The sequence below is a fragment of the Arvicanthis niloticus genome, chromosome 20, assembly GCF_011762505.2.
Source record: "Arvicanthis niloticus isolate mArvNil1 chromosome 20, mArvNil1.pat.X, whole genome shotgun sequence".
Taxonomy (NCBI): Eukaryota; Metazoa; Chordata; class Mammalia; order Rodentia; family Muridae; genus Arvicanthis; species Arvicanthis niloticus.
In genome coordinates, this window is record NC_047677.1 from 37,337,022 (window position 1) to 37,359,074 (window position 22,053).

A 22,053-nucleotide genomic window follows, 5' to 3' on the forward strand; every position below is an offset into this window, starting at 1 on the left:
CTCCTTTATTCTGTCGACCATCCCCTCCTCCCGCCCTCCCACTCAGTTTCAGCTGTGACTTGTCCACACAGGAGACTCAGCTGGGATCTCTGGTAAGGTCTTTAAAAGCCCAATGCTTTGAATTCATATTATTTACTTATAAGATCAGTATTCTTCAGCCCACCTCCTTTCTTCGGCAGCAGTACATTTAAAAAAAAAAAAAAAGCGTGATCACTGGGACAGATAAGGGCCATTTCCGGTGTCTACAGCTTCCAAATTTTGCTTTCTCACTGTCTGGCCTTCAGCTAGCAATACTTCCTACTGCGCAGGCTCAGAACCTCCAGCCGGCCCACAGACCACAGACAACATCTGCGTGTGCGTCGAGGGGCGGGACCGGAATCGACTCCGGCCAATGAGGAGAGCGGATGTCCTCTTAGAGTCCTGCCCACTTACCCAGAACCCAATCTCCACCTAGGCGGGCAGACTAGGAGAATCCAAAGGCGTGGTGGGCGGCAGAACGATGGCGGACGCGGAGAAAGACGCTGTTGCGGAGAAAAACGCTGTTACGACTAAAGAGTGAGTGTGAAACGCGAGGGCCTGGGGCGGCGGCTCGGGCCGTGGCGGCGGAGGGACAGTGTCGCCCTGAGTTCGGGAGTGCGACTTCTGGGGAACCTTGTCCCTCTAGCTCAGGAGCGAGGCCTCTGATGGGGTGGGGGTGGGGGATTCAGGCGTGTAGGCCCTGAGGAGCAGTTTCAACTAGGAATGCAGGACTACGACTGTGTCATCTTACTCCGTGCGTGCGGCCTTTGAGGGATGATGTCGCCCCCATTCAGTGCAGAATCTGCCAGTGTGACAACGTCTCGTGTTGGAGTGCTGCCTATTTAGGGGGGCTTTGTGGCATTCTGCTCCAGGAGTATGACGAAGCAGGGACTCTATTTCTGTCTGCGGAGTGATACCTCTGGATGGCTGCCGTAGGTCACCTAATGTCGGATGCTGCCTTTGAGAGACATTACCTCACCCACCCACCCCACCCCACCCCCCAGCCCTGTGGCGTAGTATTCTAAAAGAGTCAGTTCCATTACAGATTTCTTAACCAGGCCTTTACCATTCTAGGACATTCTGTCGCAACCTTTTTCTTTGGTATTTTATTTTTTTTTATATCCTTATCTCTGTCCTCTAGTGGGTGGTTCCAGTCAATCTGGGAAGGCTGGGTTCCATACACATCGTGCATTCTGAGACCAGCCATTACTAGCATGTCTTCCAAGGCTTGCCTGAGCTCTGGCTTGTCTCTGTTTCTGTATATATGCCCCTGCTACTTTCAGATTGATTCATCTAATTTTTATCTATTGTGACACTCCCTATTTAAAAATTTCATCACATCTGCCCAGTCCCTATCCTGCAGTTTTTCAGATGATTTCCTCATGGCTCTTAGTTGCTACTGTATGTTCTTCAGGTACATAGTGATTCTGATCTCGGCCTGAAGGTCCTTCAGACCCTTGGGTAGACTGAGCATTGGACCACTCCCCAACAGAGATCCCAGTACATATGTCCTTTAGAGCTAGTGTGGTGTGGTCGTACAATCTTCCTCATGCCTTACAGGGTTCTGGAGGAGGCATCAAGTGTTCTAGAACCCGTAGGCTTGCAGGAGGAAGCAGAGCTGCCTGCCAAGATCATGGAGGAGTTTATGAGGGTATGTACAAAATGGGACTCAGTGTTTCAGAAGTTTGGGGGCTGGCCCTGGGATGGCCTGTTGAAGTAGTGGGCAGCAAAGGAGAAGAATAAAATGGAAGCCCACCTTGCTTGGCCTCCAGAAGGTAAGGCTAGTCCCTGCTTCTGTCCCCACTGTAAACAGAACTCTCGGAAAAAGGACAAGCTGCTGTGTAGCCAGCTTCAAGTCGTGAACTTCTTACAGACCTTTTTGGCTCAGGAAGATAATACTGACCAGAACCCAGATGCTTTGGCTTCTGAAAATACAAGTCGTGAGTAGGCTTGGCTTTGTGGTAGGGTCCGGTCTGAATGGTTGAAGGGGGAAGATGTGAGTTACGTCTGTGTCTAGCTAACGGGAAGGCTGTGGCTGAGGGCTGTAGAAGGCTGTGGCTGAGGGCTGTAGAAGGCTGGCTGGAGGCTAGCCTCACTCACATACATGCTCTTTGTCGCCCACCTTAGGACAAAAGGCAACTGAAACTAAGGAGGAGTGGAAGGACATGAAGGCCACATACATGGATCACGTGGATGTCATAAAATGTGCCCTGTCTGAGGCCTTACCCCAGGTCAAAGAGGCTCACAGGAAGTACACAGAGCTTCAGAAGGCTTTTGAACAACTGGAGGCTAAGGTATGTCTAGAGAACATGAGGGAATGAAGGACAGGAGGGAGGAAAGGGTGACCTGGGCTGGACCTCAATAGTCTCTCCAAGGATCAAACCTAAGAAGGAATGTCATTTTTCTCCCTGCAGAAGCGAGTCCTTGAGGAGAAGCTTCAACTAGCTCAGAAGCAGTGGGTGCTGCAACAGGTGGGCTCTGACTTTTCTCTAGGCTCTTCTCTGTCTTGAAGTGATAAAAGTATCTCTTGTCTGTCAGGGAGTCTGAGCCTCAAGCTCTGCCTAAGCCGGGGAGATGGGAGATACGGCATGCACCAAGATAGGAGCGTTAGGTGAGTCAGATCTCTGCACTCTCACCCTTTCAGAAGCGTTTGCAGAATCTGACAAAGATTTCTGCAGAGGTAAAGAGACGCCGGAAGAGGGCTCTGGAGAAGCTTGACGGATCACATCAGGAACTTGAAAACTTGAAGCAGCAAGCAGGACAGGAACAGGAGAAGCTGCAGAGGTGAGGTTGGAATCCTGGGTTGGAACCTCAGGCAGCGTATCCAAGACTCCTGTCATTTCCCACGACCTTTGTCCCTTTAGGAACCAGAGCTACCTCCAGCTGCTGTGTTCCCTGCAGAATAAGCTGGTCATCTCCGAGGCCAAGGCTGAGGACAAAGATGTCAAAGGGCGAGATATCAAAGGGCGAGCCCTTCCACCCAAATCTCCCTAAAGGTAAGCCCTGGCAGTTTACTAACCAGCCCCCCCCCCCCCCCCCCCCCCCCCCCGGAGCAGTGAAGAACAGGGAAACCTTAGGGAGGCATCGCCATGTTTTTCTGTGTGAATCAGAGTTGACTTGGCAGATGGAAAGAGGAACTGGGAACTTGATCCTACTCACTGCTGACATTCTCCACTTCCCAGGTGATAGTTGTAGGTACAGAGATCCTCCAACAGATAGACGCCAACTCAGAACTTGGTTTCCTTGAACTGCAAAGATGGAAATCCTCTCCATCTGAATTCTAGATCTGAGGAAGTGAAACAGTTAGAAAGAACAGGATGGTTAAGATTTTCGGACCCCACATTAGGTACAAACCACACCGAAACATACCCCAAAATCTGTCACACAGATTCTTTATTAAACAGGGATGAAAAGTTACTGTCTGCCTTCCGACACAGGCAGACAAACAGCAGCAAATGACCTCACAGGTATAGTTTTTAAGAGAAAGTGGGGGTGGGGTTAGAATGGGCTAGGATGTGGGACTGGGGGGGGGGGGTTGTGTATTTTGATAGGGCATCTTAAGTAAGTGAGCCAAAGGGGGCTTTTGATTGCTATACTTCAATACTGTGATGGCTGGACCTTGTGCGCCAGCCTCAGGAGGAGGAAGTGGCCAAATGATGGAACAGACCTTGGTGGCTAGCTTTAATGTTTTTAAAAGTAGTTTAGTGTTTTTTAGCAAGGCAGAGGGAATGGGGGAGAAGGGCAAGGCCTGCCATTTTTAGAGAATGCCATTTGTAATAATTGCTATTTTTGATGAGACAGGGAAAATAGTTGTAGCCTTAATGTGGGCTTTGTTCAACATTTCTTACGGGTTTGGAATTCTTTATTTTACAATTGTGCAATGTTTGTGTCCCACTGGATCGTGTTCGTTGCTTTCTTCCATTTAACGTCTTTAATGTATTTGTTTTGTTGAGGTCTAAGAGAAGTGTGTTCAAGTTTTCAGCTGTGGCTCCGTACATTAAGTACTTAATTATCGTCACAGTCAGAGTTTTGTTGAGCTTGTGGGTGTTTTCAGCACTCGTGTTTAGGTGCACAGTGGTCTCTTCAGTCCTTTACCAGTATTTGGCCACTTTATCTCCACCGAAATGCCTTTGACTAGACATGCAGCATGGTCACTATCAATGAACCTCACCAGCGCCCTTGCTTACCTTCACCCTGATTTTAGTCTTGAGTTTCAGTCTTACTTAATCCATAAGTTTGTCAGTTGTTCACATGTTTAGGGTTACTGTTTAAAGATTGGGTTCAGTAATACTTTAAATAATCTTTAAGATCTCATAGTTCTCAGGTCTGTAAAGGGAAGGATTTGATGTTTGTGCCATTTTACTGTAGTTTCTATTTTTTGGTATTAGTGCCTTCGCTTTAATGTGTTGTTTTGTTGGCGTTCCCTTCCTCCTTTTCCTTGCTTAGAAGCTCTTCTCTGTAAGTTCAGCTATCATTAGCCTAAAGTTACATGTAAAGGATATTGATCCTTTTCTTAAGCACAGAATGAACCCTGGTATTCATTCTGTGCTTAAGAATGGTAACAAAGGTATTACCATTGATATAGTACCCCACCTTTAACTAGTACAGTTGTTCATTATACTACTTCTAGCCTTTATATTCTCACATATTAAAATTGTAGTCGGTCAGTGATATATTCATGTCTGTATGTGGAGTTTGAATTTTCTCTATCTTGATTTTACATTACATTGCTTTCCTATAGAGTAACTTCATCATAAGGAAATGTTTCATAATTTCCTTTAGAAATTTGCCTTTGTTACTTTCTGTTGGTATGAAGAGCCTCCATGACCAAAGCAACTTAGAAAACAAAAAAGCATTAATGTAGGGCTTGATAAGGTTTCTGAGGGTGCGTTATCATGGTAGTGAGAAAGACTATGGCGGGCGGGCGGGCGGGCAGGCGGGCGGGCAGGCAGGCAGGCAGGCAGGCAGGCAGGCAGGCAGGCAGGCAGGCAGGCTTGGCACTGGAGCACCAGTGAGAGCTTATGTCTAGCCCATGTGCAGCAGGCAGAGAGAGGAGAGACTGGGGCTACTGGCTTGGGCTTTTGAAACCTCAGACCCTACCCACAGTGTCACATCTCCAAAGGCCACACCTAAGCTTTCCAAAACAGTGCCACCAACTAGAGACCAGACATTCAAATATATGAGCCAATGGGGCCTATTCTCATTCAAACAACCACAGAGTACAAAAGACTTTATAGCATGAAAATACTTTTGTTTCATCCTCAAGGTATTTCCTGGTACTACGTTTCTGACTCTTACTGTTTCCTGTGAGAAATCAGCTATACATTTCACACTCTTTCCATGGTATACTTTTGTGTTTTCCAGCTTTAACAAAGCAAGATAGAAAAGTAGTGTATAGTACATACAATATATTTTAATGTATGAATATGCTATGAGATGATTAAATTAAGCCTAATAATGTATTTCTTCACATCCTTTTCTCCACTGAGACTATGCAAGATGCACTCAGCAGTTTTTAAGAGCACAGTAAATCTATTGTCATGGTGATTGCACTGTACAGTAGATTGCTAGAACTCATTCATGGGTTCCTACTCTCACTGGCTGGTCACAGATTCCTTTTTTCCATTCTGTCATTTTACTATGTTGTAAATAGTTAAGAATATGCTTTTATCATCAATTCTAGAATATTCCCAGCCTTGTCTCTTTAACAGTCACACTGTTGTGTTATTCTAAAGGAGCAATCCGATCAGTTACCTTTTTAAACAATTTTTATTTTTAAAAGTTGTATTCCTTCCTACACTGAATTTTAGTTTTCTTAATTGTCATAATTGTATGTTGCTGTCCATGATTCAGTCATCTGTTTCTTGACTTGAATTTTTAATTTTCACTTCAAGGTGTTATATTAGAGTCCAGTATACTGCATTTACTTGGTTTGCCGTCAGACTGGTGCTTACAGCAGTTCTGTCTTCTTTGTTGCCTAGGTTACTCATTTGCCTGGTCCCATTTGTTTATGTTTCAGTAATCTTACCTTCATTTTTGGCAATGTGTTTTGCTTCATACACAGTTGAAAGGACTGGGCTCATGGTACCTTGTGTAACCAGTGTAACTTGTAAAGAATTTAAAGTATGTATTTTTGACATTCTTTATATCTGTATGCTATCCTACTTGAAATTTTTGCTGTCTGGATGTTTTTTCTCTTCTCATTAGTATTTCCCAAAAGGCTTTTATTTTGTTTGTATTTCCAAATTCTAGCTTTAGGCTAAGGTACAGATAATGCTGTAAGACTCTACATTTAATCCATAGCTCCATAAAACAATAAGAGAAATGACAGAATACTTCAGATTTTGCCCCTTTTTTTGCTGCTCTTTTTTTTCTTTTTTTTTAAAAAAACCCAATCATTATTTGTTATTTCCTTTCTTGTGGCATATATTTTTAATATTTGGAAATTTAGACAATATTTGGTAGGTGAAAAATGAATGCCCTTTACTGTATAAAGTTATATGTTTTATTGAGGCATTGTTATTTTATAAATTTGTTTTTCCAAACTTCGGTACCCAGAAGTATACTAAATTATCAATATACATTAGAAATAACATTAACGATAACATTAGAAATTACTGCTAACTTTGAAAATGGAAATTCTTGTTTCTCTATTAGTCCTCTCCCGTTTCTGAGATGAATATATTTCATCCCTGTCTCACAGAACTTTTGTAACTTGCATTAAAATGTCTCCTTGTTGAGCCTTTTTGTGTCTTTCTTATGAAAAGTTTTGAAATACTAGTGGAGTGTGAAATTGTATACATTGATTTAATCAGGATTCTTAACCCAGTCTTTGAATGACCCATTAGATTCTTTCAATGCATTCACACCTGAAAACAATGTCTTCACACTTGAAAGGTATTGGCAAACGTTTGTTGTATAATAAATATTAAGAGTAGACTTCAAGGATGATTACACTTGTCAGGCTGAAGAACATCAGAAATGGAATACAGGAGAGACAGATGAGAACAGCCAGGAATACTACTAGGAAGACGGGAGTACTGCATCAGGTGAGGTTATAACACAGCAGAGGACGTGGTGCCTAAGAGCTTGTGCTCTCACGGCCATAGAGTCAGAGCCTTCACCTAGAACACACAGAATCTGCTGAAGACGTTTCTTTGACACAAAATCTTCAATTGCATTTTAACTCAGGAAAGTCGGGCCACCGGTGTTTCAGTTCTTGGCAAAATATGCATTAGAAAAAAACCAAAATTTGTTCTTCCATCCGTATTTGTTTTTGAGGCTGTACTGACAGTAGCAGAAATGCTGAAATCCACTTCAGGCAGTTAGATACTACAGGAAAGCAATGTTGGAGTGGCATCGAGATGGAGCCTCATGGTTTGCAATGTTGCTCCGTTGAAAAGCCTACTTTAAAAGAATACAGTGTAACTGAGCTGCCAGCACATTACACTCAGGGATAATGACTAAGGCAGTTGAATGTCTATTGTATTCCTAGATGGTGGTAGTTACCAATTTAAAAAATAAAAGATGCCTCTGGAAAATAAGGAACCACCTATTTTACAGTAGATTCTTCATGGTAATAGTCACTGAGCGTTCATGAATGTTAGGAAGCAGTTGTCAGCAGTGCAAAATCATTTCTTGTGTCTGACTAATGATAATCTACCTATCGTGGATGTAGGAGTTAATTGAATATATGAAGGAAAATAATCCCCGTCTGTATACAAACATAACTAAGAGCTGTGTTTACATACTCTTTAGACAGTGGGTGTGGTTTGTCAGTCTGTTGAATGACTTGAACACTTAAGTTCAACAATATTCTTAGACACCTTAAATTTAAAGCTAAGAGGGCATACCAAGTGCCTCTGTCATCTGTGGTACTAGAGATAGGCCACTTTAATGATTTTGAGAAATTAGTCAAAAATTGTATTCGGTGGAGTCGAGGAGATGGGTCATTTGGTAATGTGCTTTATGTGCAAGCATGAGGATCAGAGTGCAGTCCCTCTCAACTATTTCCAACAAGCTAGACCTGGCCACTAAAGTTCCTTGTGATCGCAGTGTTGGAGAGGGGAAGCCAGGCACGTCCCTGCGGCTCTGAATCAGCAAGCTGCAGGTTTGGCGAGACACTCCAATCTCCCCAAAACAAGGTGGACACCACCTGAGGAATAACACCAAAGGCTGTCCTTGGAAATCCACACACATGCACACATATGTGCATGCACACCAACACACATCCACATGTATACAAAGTACTTATGGGGACACTTGATACCATTAGAGGAGTTTTTCTCTTTATTGCCATTATCTTTTTTCACAATCAGTGATATATTTAGGAACTAATTCACTACCTAAATTAAGCCCCATTGCTATGGGGTTTTTGACTGAAAGAGGAACAGTTACTAGAAAAACGGGCCACAGCAAGGAAAGGGTGGTAGTAAATAGGTCATTCTTACCAAGCATCATTGTCAGGATTTTGTTGCTATGGTGCCTCAGATAAACAAGTTGATGGAACCCAAATCTGGACTCATGGCTTCAGAAGCTTCAGATCACAGTCAGTTGTTTGCTTGTTTCTGGGAATGTGAGAGCATTTCTGGGATTGCTGATGCTGTTTATCATTGCAGAAGAGTGTGATGCAAGGAATTGTCTCAAGAGGGAGGGAGCATGCATATCTGTGTGTACCTGCTCATGCGTGCAAACACAGGTATACCCTTTAAGGCTTGGTCCTTGTCACCCGTTTCCTCACTTAGGACCCACCTCCCAATCCATTCAGCTGATGGAGCCATTGGTGAAAGTAAAGCCCCCTGGTCCAGTCACCTCTCCAACAGCAGTTAAGTCTTAAGCCTTTAGCACACGAGCCCTTTTGTGGCCTGTTTCATATGGAGTGTGTAACAGTCACTGTAGATTGTGTATCTTTTGAGGAACGTTAAACAGTGAGGTTTCATGTGTCCAAAGCATTACTTTTCCATAAATTAGAAACACACTAAATATGTTATTTAATATTACTTTGTAAGTTTAGTTTATAAAGCTGGTGCATTGTATTTTCTCTAGGGGCCTAGTTGCTAATATGGAAAAATTTTATGTGTATACAAAACTATATATGCGTGTATTCATATGCAGTGTATTTGTGAACTGTCAGGTGTTGGGTTTTTTCGCTTTTAGTCTGTTCTGCACTATTTTTTTAAAGACTCATTTCAGTCATGAAGCCCATTGGAAACTATAGGAATCTTGTCTAACTTTGTTGCAGGCTTGACTATTGTCAAAATTTACTATATTCTTTTTTTAGTGAGTGTAGTAGTTGGAATAGCCTGGCCTAGAGCGTGCCACTATTAGGAGGTGTGGCCTTGTTGGAGGAAGTGTGCCACTGTAGGGGTGGGCTTTGAGACCCTCCTGACCATTAACCAACCTACTCCTGTTTGCCTTCAGAACAAGATGTAGAACTCTCAGCATTCTGCACCATGCCTACCTAGACCCTCCCATGCTCCCACCTTGGCAATAATAGATTGAAGCTCGATATGTGTTTGGAAGAGATCATTACTGAACTGTTTGCACCTAAAATATCTCACAAATCATAGAATACCACCATGTTCTCAGAAATTCTGAACACAGTATTGAATCAGTTTTGTCATACTTGGGAAGATGTCCTACGATTATAGTCTCCCTCTCACACAGGGAATTTTACAGTACTAATGAATGCTTTTGCTGATCCCTGACCTGATAGGTGCTCGAATCAAAGCTTGTAAAGGAGGGGAATTGTTGACATGATGCTTCTGACTTTGAGATGGTCTAGCCTCCTCTTTGAGAAAACTCTTCTCTCAGTTGCTGTCTTCGTCGCTTATACACATCCATGCAGGGATTCTTCCTTTCCTGTCATGCTACATTTACTTGACCATATCTCTGACTTGTGTGACTCTTAACAGCCTGGAGGAACATGAGAGAATAAGCATCATGAATTTCATGATGGAATACATTTTTGTATTCTCAAAGATTTTATACGTTAGTAGAAAGTTTCTTTTTTTTTTTTTTTTTTGTTTTTTTTTTTTTTTTTTTTTTTGTTTTTCGAGACAGGGTTTCTCTGTGTAGCGCTGCCTGTCCTGGAACTCACTCTGTAGACCAGGCTGGCCTCGAACTCAGAAATCTGCCTGCTTCTGCCTCCCAAGTGCTGGGATTAAAGGCGTGCGCCACCACTGCCTGGTGGAAAGTTTCTTTTTTAAAAGTTTTTTTATGTGCGTGATTTTTGGTTTTGCCTACATATATGCCTGTGTACCATGTGTGTTTTATACCCAAAGGAAGCTAAAAGAGGGTATTGAATCCCCTAACTATAGTTACAGAGGACTGTTAGCAGCCATGTGGGTATTGAGTGTTGGGTATTGAACCCGAGTCCCCTGGAAGAGCAGCCAGTGCTCTTAGCTGCTGAGCCGTCTGTCTAGCCCCCTGTGGAAAGTGGTTTACGATTGAAGTGATTTCCTTTTGTCTACTTTGTAATTTTCAGAACCACGTGGATTTTTAAATGTTTTTTAAAGTGTCCTTAAAGATTTATTTATTGTATGTATAAGAGTGTTTGCTTATATGCATATTTGTTCTCTTTATGGATGTGTGTGCTCCATTGTATGCACCTGGTACGTGAGGAGTCCTGAAGAGATCATTGAATGTCTCAGAACTGGAGTTAGAGATACTTATTTCTGAGGCCCCCAAATGGGTGCTGAGAACCAAACCTGGGTTTTCTATAAGAGCAGCCAATGCCTTGACTGCTGGTTGTCTCTCTAGCCCCTTACTTAGGATTTGCTTTGTGAAGATTATCTGTTTTAGCTCCATCTGTCATCTCTCTTCCTCCTCCTTAGTTCCTGCTAAATTGAGAAGTGTGCTAGGTAATGTTTACAGAAAGTTTTCTCATTTGTGACCCTGAACTCATTCATCTGGAAGATTTTATTTACCTCTAAACATCCCAAGTGTAATATCTGCTAAAGGTGTGATTAATAATTAAACTGGAGATGTTGATTTGTTTTTTATTGTAGTTTCTGCATATATCCAAATAATTGGAATTGTCATAGAAATACCTTAGAAGTGAAATGCAGGAAAAACTTATAGTAAGAGAAGTCTGTACTGGATCTATTTCTAAATGCATTGTCGTGTGTGTGTGTGTGTGTGTGTGTGTGTGTGTGTGTGTGTGTGTGTGTGTGTGCAGGAGCACTTATGTGCTCATGCAGAGGCCAGCCAACTCTTATTACTTGTATTAAGTAGGTATGTGGCACAGGTACAGTGCTATTTGAAAATAGACTAGGGTAAAATCTGGTAGAAACTCCCATCAATGATAGTAGCATAGCTTCCAGAAAGGTAAAGGAGATATGAAAGTGGCGACCTTGGGACAGGAGAATGCTTTGTACCTTGTGGGACCAGTTAGAAGGCTAAGGGTGCGAGCAGAGTGAGGAGATGAGGAACATGAAATAATGCCTGATGCGCTCAGAGTGGGGTCAGGGTGGGGTTTGTGGACCCTGCTTGGGAGTTTAGGTTTTATTCTGTGTTAAGCTAGCAAGGATTTCAAAAGAGACAACTATGTGTGTGTGATTTAAAAGAACTTAATGCTGCTGTGTGGATAAGAAAATGTACTAAGAGGCAAAATGTGATTGTTGATTGAATCAGGGCGGTGCTTTTGGAAGGGGTGATAAACAGTGAGATGTGGATAGATGTAAGGAAAACACTTCACAAATGTGCCCTTCTGAATTTCTGATGGAAAACCAGCTCTATCAGTATTGTATGTCAGATCGAACCGTCTTATTTGACAGAATTTATCTAGGCAGGGTCTTAATGGCCTCTCACACCTCCTAAGACACTGTGCAGTGTATCCAAAGATCAACTATGCTGGAATATTAAAAGCTAACAGCAGGAAGCACCATCCTCTCCTAACTAAGATGTTGTTGTAGCCTGGAGAGAACTGTAGACTGCTGCTGTCAGGCTGCCTATCTTCCTTTTCTAGAACCCTCTTGTCTTGGTTGCTGACAGAAGACTTTGATGCAGTAGTGATACAATGTGTCTTTGCTTGACCTTGGTGTTCAAGTTTGCTACAAGACATTAGTGAGAAATGCAAGCAGACAAGCATGTAGCTGGGGCTCTGCCGGGGAGATGCCCTGCTGAAGCTCCAGATGGAGGTGTCGCCCCACATCTGCATTTCTCAGTGTTCAGGCAGCTGCTCTCCCTGACATGGTAGACTCCTCAAAGGGATGTTTGTCCTTGCTACTCAGCAACTCTGTTGCTTAGAATCAGAAAATCCTAGGATATAGGTGCAGAGAAATACTTTAAAGATTATTTTATTTTGTTAAAAAAATAAATAAGAACCCTAGTGTGCAAATAAATATCAAAGGTAATCTTTCAGCGGACACTGGGCAGAGACATCTGAAAAGCAGTCAAGCGTCACAGCCATTGGTGGTCTATTGTTTTAAGACTTAATCTAATTTAGGAAGATAGAATGAAGCAAGAGTTTAAATTAAGAACCTTGATTACTTGATTCCATCTTTTTTAAAAATATATATCTCTAGGTTTGTGTGTGTGTGTGTGTGCAAGCATGCATGTGCACTTGTACATATGCACATGCGTCTGTCTTTATGTGGGTCTGAGCACGTGACTTACAGGTGTCTGCAGAGACCAGAAGAATGTGTGACATTCTTGGAGATGGAGTTACAGGACATCTGTGTGTCACCTGACCGGGTGCTGGAAACAAAGCTCTGCTCCTCTACAGAAGCAGCAAGAGCTCCCAAGCAGCGAGCTTCGAACCTCATCTTTCACATCGCACATGGAATTGTTTTTGGAATTTTGAATTGACTTTGACACAGGCAGGCTTTTTGATTTGGTTATGGTTCTGAAAAATACTTGTATATTTTATTTTCTACTTTCTTTAAAAATATATATTATTTAAAATATATGCATATTACATATTATATGTATATAGTATATATCTATTATATATGTATCGTGTATATACATATTCTCTCTATACATGCATATATATGTATATATATATACATGTGTGTGTGTATATACAAGACATATAGATAATTTAGCAAAATTATAAGACTAAAATTTAAGGTTGGTTCGATATATCAAAATGTCTTCTTCTTTCTTGGACATGACTAGAAGAAATGACACCTCTCCTAAATCCTTGGGTGGGGGTGTGTATGTGCAGTCAGAATGTGAAGAGCATGAATGTCTCAGTGATATTAGAGAGGATATTTTGTGAGTCCCTTTTTATTTTTTTGTTAGCCTACTCTGAAAACTGAAATCATTGCAGAAGTCTAATTTCCCCAGACTATGAAAAGCATTGATATCCTGCCTGTGCTTTCTATGTTTTGATGCAAACAGCCCAGAGGTTGTTTTTTCTAAGTGTGTTTGCAAAGGAAGCATGGTGCTCCTCATCTCCTGGGCACCATACATGCTTCTCCCTCACCTGTTGACTCGCTGTGCAGCTTTCTGATGTCCTATCACGAATATCTCAAATGAGACTTTTGAGTTGTGCAACCAATAGTAATGCGTGTGTGTGTGTGTGTGTGTGTGTGTGTGTGTGTGTGTGTGTGTTTAAAATCAGGCTTTTGAATAAATTAAGGACAAAAGTAACATTGTCCCAAATAAGGCAGATAACTGGTTCTGAGGTAAAGGGGACTTGCAAATGCTGACACAGATGCTGGAAGCTGTGACATCTGTGAATGAGCTTGCATAAGGTGCCAGGTGGCTTCCTGTTAGCTCCTTCTTATCCTAGGACACTGATGCATGAGGTACCATGAACCTCTGCTGCATGCTGTTTTTATCTTAGTACAAGTTACAGGGAGAATCTTTAGTGTACTTGATGTGTACAGATACTGGTTCCTATAAAATACTGTGCCAACACATTACTGCATTTTTGTCTTCTAATTAGTCAAAACTTATAGTCATTTATATTAAAGATAGCTGAACTAGCACTCAGGTATTGGGAAACCTCAGAATGACTAGGTAAGTAATGATGCTTCCTGTGTCAACAGACGACAGTAAAAGGATTCTATTTGTAATGCAGAGTATTTGGTAGTTATATCATTAATAACCTAACTAAGAGGAATACAGCTTTCCCAAAGGTCTCATCATATCTTATTTTCTGAAATTAAGTCTAATTTTTCTTCTCATAGTTTTCCCTGCACTCACCATTTGTGTTAGGAGAAACAAGTGGCCACCCTTGAGTGTGCTGTGATGTCTCTTTGAACATAATAGATGCTCATATCTTTATCCTTGGAAGGCCAAGGCAGGAGAATCACTGTTAGTTTAAGGTTTCCCTGAGCTATATAGGAAGTACTAGATCAAGCCTAGATATAGAGTGAAATCTTTTCTCAAGTGTTAAGTGTCCCCATACACACATGCACACTCAGGTGCACACACGTATGTGCACAAGCACTACCTACTATAAAAAAGCTTCTGGGATACTTTCCACAATAAAGTCTCAGCTCAGAAAGGCTGGCTTGACCATGGCAGGTACTTTGCTCCAGAGTTTTAAAATCTAAGATGTAATATGTCTGAACTGGAAATGATCCCCTCTGGTGTGTGATCTGGGAGGGAATTTCTTGTCACAATTTAAAATATTTTCCTCTATAAGGTTGAAAACACTGATGGGTGAAATTTGCCTTTTTACACATTTATGGATCATCTTGAAAAAGAAATGAGTGCTACCAAGTCACTCAGTGAAGGAGAAGCAGCAGCTTTGTAAACCGCAAAGTTAAACCCACGTACTGCACAGCTGTCCTGCAATGAGAACATTGAGTGAGAAGACAGCAGGGAGGGCATTCCAGGGGAGTGGCAGTTGCCGTGGGTGGTGTTTATTATGAAAGTGCATTAAGTAGAGGGAAATAATTCTGCATTAAGATACAGCAAGAAGCCATAGTGAGGACTGAGCCCATGAGCTACACAGGATCTTTCTGACTAGTTTCTATAAAGGAATGGCATGAGAGTGAGTACACGTGAAGAAAGAAATGTGGAGATGTGGTAGATGGGGCTTGATGACTAAGCTCACAGGACACTGGAGGCCATCCTCTCTGAGACATGTCAGTGAGGAGCTTTGAACATATAAACGGATTCATTTACAAGGACCACATTGTCTTCTCCATACAGATTAGACCAGGGATGATATGTTTGAAATACAGTTACTTGAATTTATGGTTCTATTTAACAAGATTGAAAGATGACTAAGATCTGGGCCAGGTAATGTTGGCAGAAATGTAAATCTTGTGGGTATGGATAGTTTGAGACTTTTATTTATACCATTGATTGGACATTAACTGAACTATATATATCGGGGGATTTCCAAAGTTTCTTTATTCTGGACTGGTAGGACCTAGTTCTATGCTGACATGAAGAACTGACAGGGTTGGACCTTGACCAAGAACCAGAGCTTATGGTAGGTATACTAGGTTTACAATTCAGGTTTATTCAAGTGGCACACTTGACCACTGTAGTCATGTGTCTAGGGACCATTGATGAGACTGGAATCATGCAGCTTTAGTCCATCTGTGTCTGTGTCTCATAGGGCTGAGGTGGCTAAGAACACAAAGTATGGCAGCAACTAAAGCTAAGCTCTTTAACACTTGTTATGTTATGCATGTTTGTATCTTACAAGGAACAAAGGAAAACACTGGTTTGGCGTGGAACACCTTTTCTACTGGGAATGAGAAGTGGCATGACATGTTTATAGCTTGAGAAGTGAGATGGTTTAAGGATGTCTTCAAGAGCTAAGGAGTGGGGACTGAAGGAAAGGTAGCTAAGAGTGACAGCTAGTTATGAAGCCTGTTAGCACATCTTCACGATGGACTTGGTGAGGTGCAGCAAACCTGTCCTTTGGCTGAAGAACCTGCAACAAGACTCCGTGGCCTGGATTGTTGACCAATTGTATGGAGATGGACTTTCTGGAAACCTTAGATTGTTGGAGACATTTATGGGAACAGGAATCTTTCATTAAATACCTCAATTTTCTTTTGTTGTTATTGTTATAGCACAATCTACCTTACTCTCCCTGATTTAAGATAAAGATCATACGAACAGTGCTTGAGATAAGAGGAACAAGAAAATAAGAAAGAACAAGTTGGAAAAATGATAGCATGAGGGTTAACTTGGCAAGAATTGTGAGGGCTAGGTGGTGGAAAGGTGGAATTGAGTCAAGAGACACACTATGATCATAAAATAGGTGATAGGAATTGTGTAGATAGTTGCTGAAGTATGCCAGGTTTTGGTTTTATTTAGAAAAAACCATAAGCATTTGTTATATTTACATTTGATAATTATCTGAGCCCCCAAACTTCTCAAATGGTCTGTTTTAAAAGTACAATTTATGTACTTCCATTTGTCTGAAGATATGTGCCCTACATTTCTAATTTGAAATTGCTCATAGTAAATTTTAGGATAGGTTAGTTAGCATTTGCTAAAACTTGGTTACTGGGTAACTGCATCTCTGAAGTGTGGCACTGACTGTCATGAGCAGATAACGAAGAGAGCCTGGATTCCCATCCACGTACCTGCTCCACTGGTAGGAAACTCTTGGGTTTAAGTACAGTCAGCTATGTGTGTTCAAGGTTTGAAGTAATTCACTTCTTTTTTATTTTTAATCCTCACTCTTGGGTTTGTTATATATGATTCTGGACAGTGCATACCAGCTCATGTTGTGTAAATGGACGCCATTCCTTGGGAAGGTTGAGGGAGGAGCTAGAGCTAGGAGGTTAGGATCACAAGAGGTAGTGCATGTTTCTTTCATGATGACAGTTTCTGGCAGTCCACATGGATTGTCATTTGGTCTCTTGTCAAACCCCTCCCCATCTGCCTCCATTTCCTCTGTCCCCATCATCTGATGTCTTTGTCTAATTCTGTATCTGAGGACACCAGTGATACTTAATTGGGGCTTACCCTGTGTTCTCATTTTAACTTGACTACTCTTATAAAGCCCCATTTCCAAGTAAAGTCACAAAGAACCGTAGGAGGCTAGATTTTAACAAATTCTCTTTTTATAGAACAGAAGAAAGTATGCTGCATGTGTAAGATGTAATATACTTATTTTAAAAGAAAAGGTATATACGAATATTCTGAAACTTTCTTGTTTAGTTGCTGTTCTATTGTTGTGTGTAAACACTATGACCAAGGCAACTTAGAAAAGAAAGCATTTGAAGGGGGCTTGCTAACAGATTGATGGGGTTATTAGTTCATGATCATCATGGCAGGAGGCAGGCAGCCATGGTGCTGGAGCAGTAGCTGAGAGCGCCCTATGTTCCACAGGCTGCACTCAGGCATAGTGAGAGTGCCTGGCCTGGGCATTTCAAACTCGAAACCCACCTCTGAGACACCTCTCCTTCAACAAGGCCACACCTCCTAATACTTTGCAAACAGTTCCAAAAACCTAAGGAACAAACATTCAAACACAGCCTATTGCGCCATTCTTATTCAAACTACTATACTGACCACCTGACGCTTCCCAGATCATAGTTCCGTGGATGCTGCCCATATAACAACAATCAATGTCACTGAAACTTGTAATTCCATTCTCATGCCCCAAATCCCTTAATTGTTGTGATGTGTCATATTACAATTAGGAAAATTGATATTAATAGCAAAATCATACCATAGCAATTTAATATAATGAATTGGTGTAAAATACAAGTACACTGCCTATCTTACTTAGTACCTGACTGGATTTGTATACAAGCTCAGGTGTAGGTGACGTACACTGATCCAGTTAGCCGTGAAACGATCATATGTTGACACTAGCTCATAAAGTAGTAGAATTTTATTATGGTCTTGCTTAGTGCTATAGATAAATAATTCCCTGGCTTTTAAGTTTTTAATTTGCAACTTAACTGTGGGAGAAAAAGACATGGGAAAATATGCATTAGACAGTTGCTTTCATCACTTAGGATAGCTTTGGGTTTAAATTGTATTAGTGTCTCAGTCTCTGCCTGCAATACCTAGATTGATAACCTAATTAGTGCACCTGGAACACACTGATGAAAACATGCCCTCCAGGAGGAACAAAGGAGCTGCACTCTGCTTTGAATTTCCAATTCTTCCTTGTCAGTACAGCTTGGATTTTGAAGAACACCTGACAACCTATGATCAGTGACCCCAACCAAGCATCCTGTCAGAGAGGGGCATAACATTGATTAAAAGATGTCCCACTTCTTATAGAATCAAGCAGTTGTCGGGGAAAGGCTAAAATAATTCAGATATTTTACTGTAATCTCAATCAGAGAACCACATACTTGGAGGGTATTCCTTCTCTACATTTTTCAGGGTGACTTTAGGAACTCTGGGCTTTGAGTTTAGTTAGCTGCAAGAGTACAGAACATTTAATATGTGGGGGTGAATGTTTTAGCATTCATTGACAGAACATTCCAAAGCTCGTGTATAATTTAAACTTGAAATTAAGGTGTAGCTTCGGGATGATACCAAGAGACATACTAATGCAGACAGTGGAAGAAGCTTAAGTTCTCAACCATAGACAAAGTGGGAAATTCTGTGAGTTGGAAAAATACTGTCTTTCCTAGGGAAGAACACACAAATTGTTTATCGAGAACCAACTGGTTTTGGATATGAACAGAGTTACTATATGGGGCAAAGTAGGTTGCAATTACGTGAATGCACGTGCACGCATGCGCAAATAAGAAAGGCCATACATTTGAAAAACAGTAAGGACTGGAGGATGGGAGGAAGGAGAAGTAAGGGGAAAGCGATATAACTGCAATGTCAAAAATGAAAAAGAAATTATTAAAAAAAAAAAGGTCAGTTTGTTACAGGTCCAAATGCAGTGTTTAGAATTCTGGGAATATTCTAACATAGTCAGGCCACTCTAGGCTTGCCGCACAGCATGTGAGTCATCTGCCATGCCACTGGAATTGCAGCATGCTCCTGAAGGTGCAGGTGCATGGCTTAATTGAGATAAATGCCTCTCTGTCCAGTGTTGGGGAATTCTGCAAATAAATCTGAGTAAGTAAAATGGAGGAAGATGTAAGAGTAAGGACAGCGAGGGCCTAAGGAAAACTAGATACAGTTGCTAAGTTACTTTGGGCTCAGGGGAACCAGGGATATGAGGAGCCTAGACTCGATATAGTGATTGTCCAGCATTTATTCATGTAATAATGCATAGTTATGGGTAATCGTAATTTTACACTCTTGATTGACATTGTGGTAAAATGTTTGGTAGATCAGCAATGAAAACAACCCATTGAGTTTACAAGTGTTTCTCATGTTGTGGAAAAATAAGACTGATTCTTTACTAAGTTATAAAGGCTGAGAAGTTTCATTTTATTACAGTGATAGGATTGGCAATCACGGTTCCTAGTTAGGTGGTTTACACCACAGTAATAATGAGCTTGTGAGGTATATGGGAACCAGCGTTAGAAGACCAAATGTCCAGTGTACTTTAAATTAAAATTGTTGGTATCTACAAAACTCACTGAGGAACCTGCTTATGAATCCAGGAAGGATTTAATATATTACACAGGAACTCTATATGTTGTGTACTTAAGATCTACTTGGGCAGCATCCTCGAGTGCAAATTTTAGCATCTCTGTTTCCCATTAAGGTCCTGTGATCACGAGGATCTGATGGCAGCCTGGGGTTTGAGGGAGGAGGGGGATGAGCAAGGAAATATGCTCACCCAAACCCTGTGCTTTTATGTTCAGGAGGCCAAGGCAAGAGGATCTCTGAGTTCCAAGCCATCTTGGATTACAGAGCAAGACCCTGTCTCAAAAAAGCAATGCAAAAGACAGCAAAATATAAAGATTATAATTGCAAACCTTGGCAAAGGAGGGTGGTGGAAAGTTACCAGTGATGGAATTCCGTATAGCAGGAGATGGATTAATATTGACTGCAACGTATAGTGCCTCTTTAAGCACTAGAATTAAACTGTTAGGCAAAAGAAAGTTAAAACAGCCCAATTTCTTCATTTTTTTTAAAAAATGAGATCTCTTCCAATGTAAGTTTAGCAAATTACTAGGCTAAAATGGTGGTGATGGTACTGTGTTATTGTACCTGGTGTTTTCTAAACACATGATAAATGATAAAAAAAAAGTCATCAGAATTTTTTGCTAACATGTTTTGAGATGTTCTTCTGAAATCACTGCAATTTGATAATATTACATTGACAACGTTGGCCAGAGGATAATAGTTCACAGTGCTCATTGTAAATTTCATCTTTATTTCCTCAGATGAAAGGATGAGAAGAGACTCATGTATTCCAGCTGTGCGCATACCCTGCTTGGGCTGAGACCAGAGCAGTTCCTTCGTTGTTGTATCTCTAGGCCTAGGCCTGCAAGCTTGTAGCCTTTGTACAATCTAATTCTCCAAGCTGATACAATCTGGCATCTCTTGGCTTCTCAGTGAATTGTGTTTTGTCTCACAGTAACTTTGACAGTATATTCTGGCTTGTTCTGTCTTCAACTGTGTCTAACTTGCTGTTCCTGCAGCCTGTTTCTGTAAAACTGTACCAGTGAAACTGTCACACACAGGCACGCATGCCACAACCACCCTTTTCTCTCACTGATCTTCAATAGTTTCTCCTCTTGCCTTCTCTTTTTCTTTGTCTTTTCTCCCCACCAGATGTGAAAGTAACTTTATGCAACAATTGATGTCGATTGTTGTCTCAGAGGTTTACTGCTGAATAAGCTCACCCTTTGTAGTTCTGAAACTCTGGCTGGCTGATTCAACTCAGATGCTCTGGTTCAAAACCCATCTCCAAGCTGACTGATTCAAGGGAGCCTCTCTTGGCTTCTGACTGAATTGCTCCACTTGGAAAGTCCGCTTCTGAACTTCAAGAATGGAACTGTACTGACTGCCCTGACTCAACTGAACTCAACTGCACCGAATTGAGTGATTCTCTCTCCCTGTAGTGTCTCTTTCTTGTGCTGTCCTCCTGAGTCATGTTGTCAAATCTTTCTCTGGTTCATCACTTTGTCCTCAATTAGACTGGCAATTTCAAACATGGCACTTAACATTTCAGTTGTAGTCACTTAATACTGCATTGAGAACTTGAGTCTATTGAATCCAGAATGTGAAACCATGCCTTTGTAACTGTGACCTCACTCTTCAGTATTGTGTAAAAGTTGGAGGAACTCTCCAAGTACTTACTTGGTAATTGTTCACTGATAGAAAAGAAAAATGCTGTGCAGATAATAAATAAATACATAGTTATAAGATTATCCAGTGTCCTTGTAGCATTTTGTATTCTTTAAAGTATCTCTAGATACTGTACTTTCTGTGTTACCTCTTCAACCAATGACCTCTACTGAAAGTAGTCATGTGCACTGTGTTTACTGAAGTGGAAGTTTAGCAGTGAGGCATATCCTTGTAACTACAAACCTGAAAAGTAAAAAGTTTAAGAAGAATCTAGAAACAGCCAGAATACTTCTTTTAGTTTAAACATTTGTGGAGTTGATTATTTGTAAATCAATATTGTGTGATGACTTAGCACTTTGCTAAAAAAGTTGTAAACAAGACTAAAATGTAAAGAGGCAATGGTGGGAACAAGGTTGGATGAGCTCACAGGCACAGACCACAGTATACTGTTTTCTCTAATCGTTATTTATGGAATCAGGTCTTAGAGTGCATATCACATAACAGATTATCATGCTGGTACCCAAATGGTTAGCAAAAAGTGCAGTTTACAAGTGGTAGGATCTGGTCTTTGAAACTTTCAAGGATCTATCTCTGTTCAAAGAAATTAGAAGTTGTTACCTTTGAAATTAAATATTTTATCATCAGTTATGTAAAATCTACAACTACCAATGAAATCATTACTCCTAAGTTGAGAGACTGAATATATACTGTTAATAATTAGTATACCCGTGCTGGAGCTTGCGCTCAGAGTCTTCTACATGTTAGGTGAGTCCCCCACCACTAAGCTATATCCTTAGCCCTTAGGTGCCTACTTTTAGGTGAGCATTCATATGCAATAGTCTCTATTTGATTTAAACTTTGGTAAATTTTCTATAGGATTAAATACAAAATAATTCACAGTAGAATGATTCAAAATGAAACAGGGATCCACATGTGTTT

The 22,053-nt window shown here is 41.1% G+C and overlaps 1 protein-coding gene across 2 annotated transcripts; it reads left to right on the plus strand.

Moving 5' to 3' along the window:
- The first annotated feature begins 379 nt into the window (after nucleotides 1–379).
- On the plus strand, nucleotides 380–21,197 carry Zwint (ZW10 interacting kinetochore protein). Of its 2 annotated transcripts, XM_034524714.2 has the most exons (8): nucleotides 380–555; nucleotides 1,579–1,669; nucleotides 1,832–1,958; nucleotides 2,146–2,312; nucleotides 2,433–2,489; nucleotides 2,663–2,802; nucleotides 2,883–3,014; nucleotides 20,208–21,197. In XM_034524714.2, the coding sequence occupies exons 1-7, from the start codon at nucleotides 500–502 to the stop codon at nucleotides 3,010–3,012; spliced, it is 768 nt and encodes a 255-aa protein (XP_034380605.1). In that variant the 5' UTR covers nucleotides 380–499; the 3' UTR covers nucleotides 3,013–3,014; nucleotides 20,208–21,197. The 2 variants fall into 2 exon arrangements, with proteins under 2 accessions (XP_034380605.1, XP_076773175.1); XM_076917060.1 differs by lacking the exon at nucleotides 20,208–21,197 and having other exon boundaries at nucleotides 405–555; nucleotides 2,883–3,015.
- Nucleotides 21,198–22,053: the final 856 nt, after the last annotated feature.

Coding starts and splice junctions, on each gene's coding strand:
- Zwint (XM_034524714.2), top strand. CDS start 500: ATGGCGGACGCGGAGAAAGACGCTGTTGCGGAGAAAAACGCTGTTACG. Junction 1,959..2,145: donor GGCTTCTGAAAATACAAGTC/GTGAGTAGGCTT, acceptor CGCCCACCTTAG/GACAAAAGGCAACTGAAACT. Junction 2,313..2,432: donor TTGAACAACTGGAGGCTAAG/GTATGTCTAGAG, acceptor TTCTCCCTGCAG/AAGCGAGTCCTTGAGGAGAA.